Below are 7,106 nucleotides of genomic sequence, written 5' to 3' on the forward strand. Positions count from 1 at the left end.
CTCCCACTAAACAAGCATCCCTATGAATGGCGCCGCACATTCTCCACAGAGAAATCCAAGCACACCACCTCCCATGCAACCCTCCACACCGCCCACTGCACACAGCCCACTCGCACTCCCTCCACGCATGCGCGGGAGCCGCTCGCTCTGAAATCGGCCCCGCCTCCCCGCTGTTCGCGTGTGCTGTGTGCGTCATTGGCGTGCGCCGGAGGTGGCCGCGGGCGTCTCGGCGCCGCCGCTGTCGTCTCGCGTGAGGTGTCAGCCAGCGCCATGACTTCTGCTCTGGAGAACTACATCAACCGTATCCTAGCCCGGCACAGCCCCGGCGCGGTGGGAACGGCCTCCTCTCTTTCGCGGGCGTGAGGGGAGAGTGCGCGCGGGGGGCCTAGCGGCTCGGTGCTGCTGAGCGATGGCGGCGCTGGGGGCCTGGTGGCTGCAGCACGCTGCGGGGGTTGGGTGCTGCGGGCATCGGTGTGAGCTGCGAGGGGTACCCGGGCCTCCCGCTCTCGCGGGCTGTTGCTTTCCTTGGGTCCTTCCCTGCGGGTTGTGTGGGTTTATTTTTTATCTGAGGCTGGCTTGGCAGGTAAAATAGGGTTCCCTGTAGCACAGGTGCTGCGAACCTGAACCTTGTTTGATCTATGATGAGGAACGGGGTTCGCAATTGGTCTGGTCACGTAAAGGGCTCTTAACGTGTTTGCTTAGCAGCTTTATGTCGATTGCTCAAAAGTTGTGAGTTAGTGTTCATAGGATCATCGAATGATTTGGGTTGGAAACCTTCAAGTGTTCTTTGAACCATTTTGTACTCTTCATAACCCATGGACAGTTTCAATTCTATTCACAAATGGTAAGGTACTAACCCAGAATCTTTCAGGGTGATGGATATCTGATCATCCCACTGAAATAGGCCTTAAGAGTGAGGGGATGTAGCATGCCAGACTCATGATCCCCACTGCTAAACTGTTGTTAAGGACTTGGATTGAAATGTTTATAAAACTGTTAATGTTGTTTCAATTTTGAGGTAGTGCAGTTAGTTTGGAGAAGAGAGGTGAACTAAAAATCTTCAGCCTGCTTTTAATCGTGTTCATGTTTGTGTATGGCTTCATGGTTGGGTAATGTGAAACTGTAAAAAATGGTGTGTTGTCAAGTGTTTGTATCAACCATATTGGTTGATTTGTTGTTTTTTTGTTTTTTTTTTTTTTTTAAGAAGTGCTGATAGTCGTTTCTGGTTCTTAGTGGATCTTAAAACTTACATTACATATGAATGCTTCAGAAAATGTTAATGGTTCTACCTCAGATATCTCAAAACAATTCCTTAACGAATTATCAGGTACTGTTGCAGTAATTACTTCTGATGGAAGAATGATTGTGGTGAGACTTGTATCTTTAACATTTTGTTTCCCCCATGAAGATTTTCATGGCAACAAAGGCACCATGCTAGGATATTATCACTTACATGTTCACATCTTTACACACTTCTGCGTTAAGGCTTTATGGCCATTATTTGATACTGTTTGATTTAAACATTTACTGGATCTTGCCTGTTGGCATTGTCCATTGTTAAATTTGTGCATGCAAGTGCTTTGACTTATCAAATGGCCTTTCATATAGGAATGCACAAGAAAATGCCTTTTTTATTCAGCGATTTGGCTTCCATCTAAAGAGTCCTCTTTGTTCAGTAGGTTCTTCACCTTTTGTGCTAAAACCATTTCTTCCATGTGGTTACAGAAAAACGTCAGCTGATAATTGCTGAAGAACTGTGGGATTCTGTTTAAGCCCAGAAAAACTAAGGGTTGCTAAGCTGTTATTTATTAGCCTGTATAATGGTTTTGTTTTCTTGCTTCTGTGTTTGGGCTTCGTTGGGGTTTTGGTTTGGTTGGGTTTTTTTTCTCTTGTATTTCCCTCCCCTCATCTTTTATTTTTTTTGTGTTTAACTTAATCATGTGATCGTTGAATGAGGATTATATATTTGTGCCTGTACTTAGCTTTGTACAGAGAAAACGGTACTTCTGGCAGAAAAATGCTAGCTTCACCAAACCTGCTGTCTGGTTGGAGTCAGTCTGGTTAACTTCATGTTGTGATACAAAATACTTTCTACCAAAAATATTGGAATGGAGTTGGTATATATGCCTCACTGTTACATGGCTACATAATATAAATGGATTTTACCACTGTTTGAATTGACAGTGGTTTACATGACCTTTCAGTTTAAATTTCTTAGTCAATTGCTGATAGTAAATTGCACAAATCAATTATGCTATAATTTTTCCAAGTGCTTATTGAAATGATGCAGAAATTAATTTTGTGTGGGTTTTCTATTTTTTTGTTTATCTTTCGTTTTTTGTTTGGTTTTTGTTTTTTTTTTTTGAGGGGGGAGGTATTAGTAATTTTGTGGAACCAAGCTAATCACTTTCAAAGAGATACCACTTAAAATTGCATTTTAAGAATATTGCTGACCACAAGAATCCATTTTTTTTAATTCTTCAAGTTGCTGATTTGATTTCTCTGAACTTCCATACAAGGAAGACTCAAGTTTTACTATAGAAACAATAAAATTAGTTGTCTAATTGGACTAAAATAAGTTGTCTAATGTGGACTGTCATTAGTAAAGGGGAAACTTCTTTTGATGCTAAGTATTACTGTAGCTTTTCAGACAAACACTTGGTAAATACAGATACTTCTCTTAAATTGACAGTTGCTTTTAAAGGTTCATTCTCCAGCTGTTTATGTTTAAGCCTAACAATAAATAGAGCATCTGTTCTCTAGTACCTTTGTATTGCAGCCTTGTGTAAGATCTCCTTGAGAGCATAATGATAAATTTAAAAGGTAATTTGAGTGCCTTTTTTGTGTGTGGGTTGTTCTTTTTTTCAGGGAACCCTCAAAGGTTTTGATCAGACCATTAACTTGATTTTGGATGAAAGCCATGAACGAGTGTTCAGTTCTTCACAAGGAGTAGAGCAGGTAGTGCTGGGATTATACATTGTAAGAGGTGATAACGTGTAAGTATAGCGCACTCTTGTTTAAACCAATTTAATAAAAATTTAGTGTGTGTGTGTATCTATACATCTTGCTAGCCCCAGACATTGCATCTTTATTTTGGTGAGTAACACCGATAGTACTGTCAAAGTTGAAGCAACCAGGGAAGTGGTGGAGTCACCATCTCTGGGGGAATTTAGAAGACATGTAGATGCAGCACTTGGGGACGTGGCATAGTGGTGGATTTGGCAGTCCTAGGTTAATGTTTGGACTCAGTTATCTTAAAGATCTTTTCCAACCTAAATGATTCTGTGTTTGTATACTAAATAGCAAGTATCTATGCTTCTGTTAACATTCTGGTGTAATGTTAAGATAGTGTTAGTACAGACTTACTGAGCTATAGATTGACCAGCTCATATACTGCCAGCCATCTAGGAAAGGTCAGTATAAAGCTCAGCATTTTCCTTTCTTGAATCTAGGCATTGTGTAGATGTTCTTTATTCAGGCCTGTGAGAAGTAGGATCTGTTGACCGAGAGAGAAGAATAAACAAAAGATGAGAACTTGTGTGCAAAAAGCAATCTGATTTACAAAGCTGACTTTTAACAGGATTTTTTTGGATGAGGTGTTCGTACAGAACACTTTATAATCTGGGAGATGCATGAAGTTTCTGGCTCGAAAGAGTAACAACTGTTGAAGCTGATGCAGTGACAGGTCAAATGTATGAGTTGATACTTGATGTAAAATACCCTAACAAAATGCTCATTAAATGTAGAGAGAAGTAGCTCATGTGCCAAACAGATAGGAAGGATACAGGAGAACTGGAACAAAGGCCTTGTAAGTTGGGCCTACTAGGAAAACTACTTTTGCATCAGCATTCTGAAACTGATGGCAAAAAATGAGGTTATTTTTTATCATAGAAAAAGAGAATGTCATAGTGACCAACCTGTGAGCCTGGATAAGAATTTGAATCTTCTAATGGATATTTCTCTACAAAGAAATGTTAAGACCTAGGCTTATATCTAGGTGTGTTTAATATAATTGAGAAGGAGGATCATTTTGGAAACTTTCCTCTCTTGATTTAAGCTCTTAAGCAAAAAAAAAAAAAAGTAAATTGACAAATGTACAAAGGTAGGGCTGAGTGTGCTACTTGCTAGTAACTTTTCAAATAGTACTGGTGTGTATAAAATGCCAGATAATTGTTTACTACTCTACTTTTTCACCATATCCGGCTACCACATTACTCAAATATACTCAAAGCATTTTTTATAGAATTTTTTTTTTTGTAGCCTTAACAAACTCAGAATCATATTCATCAGAAGGAGTAATTCTGTATCCATGTGACTCCTAACATACTGAAATTCGGCATCCTTGTAGGAAGAAGAAAAAAAAACAAACAAACAACAGCTAAGTAACACTAACTCCAAAATAGGGGACTTGGGGCGGCGGGGCACGACGACATGGATGGGATGGATAGAGAAGCTATTGAAAAGAAAAGCAACAGTTATGGGATAAAATACTTCCAGGCATTCTTGTGTGCCTCACTAGAAGCTTGCAGTGAATAGGCAGCGTCAGTCAGAAAAACTCAGTATGTAAAGGTTTTTGGAAGGAAAAAAGGAGCTTCTGTTTTTGAAGTGTGTGATGAATTAGGGAAACCAAAGAAGATATTATTACAGTTTTGCACAACTTCCTAGTATTAAAAATTGTGACAAAAAGCTGATTAAAAACAAGCCTTTCAAATACATGTATGTGTTTTGCTGTATGAGAAGCAGAAAGCCTATGAAAGAGATGGCAGGAGTGGTGATGGATACTGTTTTATGTCTCGGGGAGTAAGATCTTTGAAAAAGCTTTATTTCTACTTGTGAACTAAAGAGAAACTTGTGCTTTCTCTTGGGTGGTTTTTAATCTAAGGAAATGTTTTAAATTGTCACTTTGCAGAAAGCTAATAAATAGTAACAAGTATTCAAGATCAAATTCTCATGCAAGAATTCTGAAGGACTCAAATTTGAAATGAGGTTTCATGCTGGTCAGTGCTTGAATATTCAGTTGGCATAAGTAGTTCACATTTTGTTGTCTGAGCTCACAGCACACTGAAGCTTTAGGCAGTGATGGAGCTAAGAAAGGTACTTGGCTGACCATATTTCTATTTCAAGGCAAGTTAAATTCCTCTTTAGTTTCCAGTGACTGTCATGAGAACCTGGACACCTGTACTGGGATGTTTTTACTCGTAAGCTCAGTCTCACTCTGGTCTCTGGCTGTATTTTTGTAAATGCTGATTCACTGGGAAGAAAGAATATTAAGGATTACTAGGAAGAAGACTGAATCAGTAGTAGTTGCTGTCATTACATTAGCAGCTAGTGTGTCACTGTCGTTAGAGGGGTGCAGTATGAAAATTCAGGAAGAATGCAAGTGAGAATAAAGGTGTAAGATGTTTTCTGTCAAGGAAAGGCTGAATAGACAAGGGCTCTTCAGTTTAAAAAAAAACAACACAGCTATAGTGGTTACTGGTTGCTGTGCAATTGGGAGTAGTAGAAAGAAGATGGGAAGATAATTACTTCAGTTAAATTCCTGTAGGTTTTATTGTTACTGAAAATCAAAGATAATCCAACAACAAATTATGTATGAAAGTGTTTCGTGGCACACTGTAAAACTTCATGGGGGAACTCACTGTTGCAAGATACAGCAGAGACCAAAAATGGAACTTTATTCAGAAAGCTATTGGATGGGTTAATATAACATAGTTTCTGGTGGCTGTTAATTAATTTTGTGTATGCAGCCACTAGCTTATAAGTCTTTGAAGCAGTAAATGGAAGAGCATGCCAGAAGGATTAGACCCTTTGTTCTTATGTTCCCTTTGGTTTAGTTCCCAACTTAAGCTAGTATGATGTCCATCACCTTAGCCTTTTTTTCTCTTTAAAGCAACTTTACTGAGTCTGCTGGTGTGTTAGTCTAAGTAAGTCTTAACATGGGATAGGTGAAATATTATATATTCTTCATTGGATAAATTAATAACACCCCCTTTACTAGGGGGTGTTAATGGAAATTGTCATGTTTATCTTACGCACTTACAAATTGTTAGACATTGCTCTCGAAAAATCTGTTCTCTCTGAAAAATTTCCAGCTCTTGTTTCAGAGGGTAATCTGCTGCCCAGAAGAGATCAGCAGTACTTGGTTCTTATAGCCGAGGTCTTTAATAAATAATAATAATAATTTAAAAATTATAGATAAAAAACTTCAAAAACCTAAAACCTCCTTTAGATGGTATTTAGAGCCATAAATATTTGAAGTTCAAACGACAGAGCTCTGCAATTCTAAAGGTCTTCACCAGGGGATTTCAACCAGCTATAACCTGTTTGGTTTTGTTTTGTTTTTATTGCAGTGCTGTTATTGGTGAAATCGATGAAGAGACAGATTCAGCTCTTGACTTGGGGAATATTCGAGCAGAACCTTTAAGTTCAGTTGTGCATTGAAAAGATGAACATGCACAAGGACTTTGTAAATCTTTGGTTGTACGGACCTATTTAACAAAGTGGATGATTTTTACAAATTGTAATTTGTTTGGTCATTAGTTTATTATGAATATGTTGTAGTTTTGCATGTAAATTAAAGTTTCTACTTTTTACGAAAGATGCTGTCATTGAATTTCCTTTGGGGTTTCATGCTGCATAATTTCAGTGTGAAATACATACTGGGAAACATAAGGAGTGTAAGTGATAGTCCTGATATTGTGTATGTATACACCTCATTCTTAAAATAAGATCTATTCCTAAATGTAAAACAAGGCTTTTTGTGTTAACTGAGGTTTATTTGGATGTAGATTATCTAACAGTCAGTTTTAAACATCTGTAAATGTAGTTCTGGCTGTGAGTAGAAGACCTTTTTGTGGTTTATGGGTTTTTTGATGTGTAGTGTAGAAAGCAAGAACGTTAAAAGCTTTCATAGTCAAATTAGTGACTTCTGCATGTAATAGGAGTTTTTGTTGTTTATCAAACACTGTTCTCTGGTTTCTAAGACTGCTGGAGATGCAGGAATTCTTGGTGCCTTAATGCTTACAGACAAATTAAATTGGAGAAGGGCAAACTTCTGAGCAGGAACACAAGTACAAACTCAACACACATTTATTTGAAGCCATTAA

At 38.4% G+C, this 7,106-nt stretch overlaps 1 protein-coding gene across 1 annotated transcript; it reads left to right on the forward strand.

Annotated features, from left to right (window-relative positions):
* The first annotated feature begins 241 nt into the window (after positions 1–241).
* LSM8 (LSM8 homolog, U6 small nuclear RNA associated) lies at positions 242–6,598 on the forward strand. The gene is made up of 4 exons (XM_062609634.1): positions 242–301; positions 1,328–1,368; positions 2,869–2,996; positions 6,351–6,598. The coding sequence occupies exons 1-4, from the start codon at positions 271–273 to the stop codon at positions 6,439–6,441; spliced, it is 291 nt and encodes a 96-aa protein (XP_062465618.1). The 5' UTR covers positions 242–270; the 3' UTR covers positions 6,442–6,598.
* Positions 6,599–7,106: the final 508 nt, after the last annotated feature.

The sequence above is a fragment of the Pezoporus occidentalis genome, unplaced genomic scaffold, assembly GCF_034315485.1.
Source record: "Pezoporus occidentalis ecotype Australia unplaced genomic scaffold, CSIRO_AGI_Poc_V1 ctg14, whole genome shotgun sequence".
Taxonomy (NCBI): Eukaryota; Metazoa; Chordata; class Aves; order Psittaciformes; family Psittacidae; genus Pezoporus; species Pezoporus occidentalis.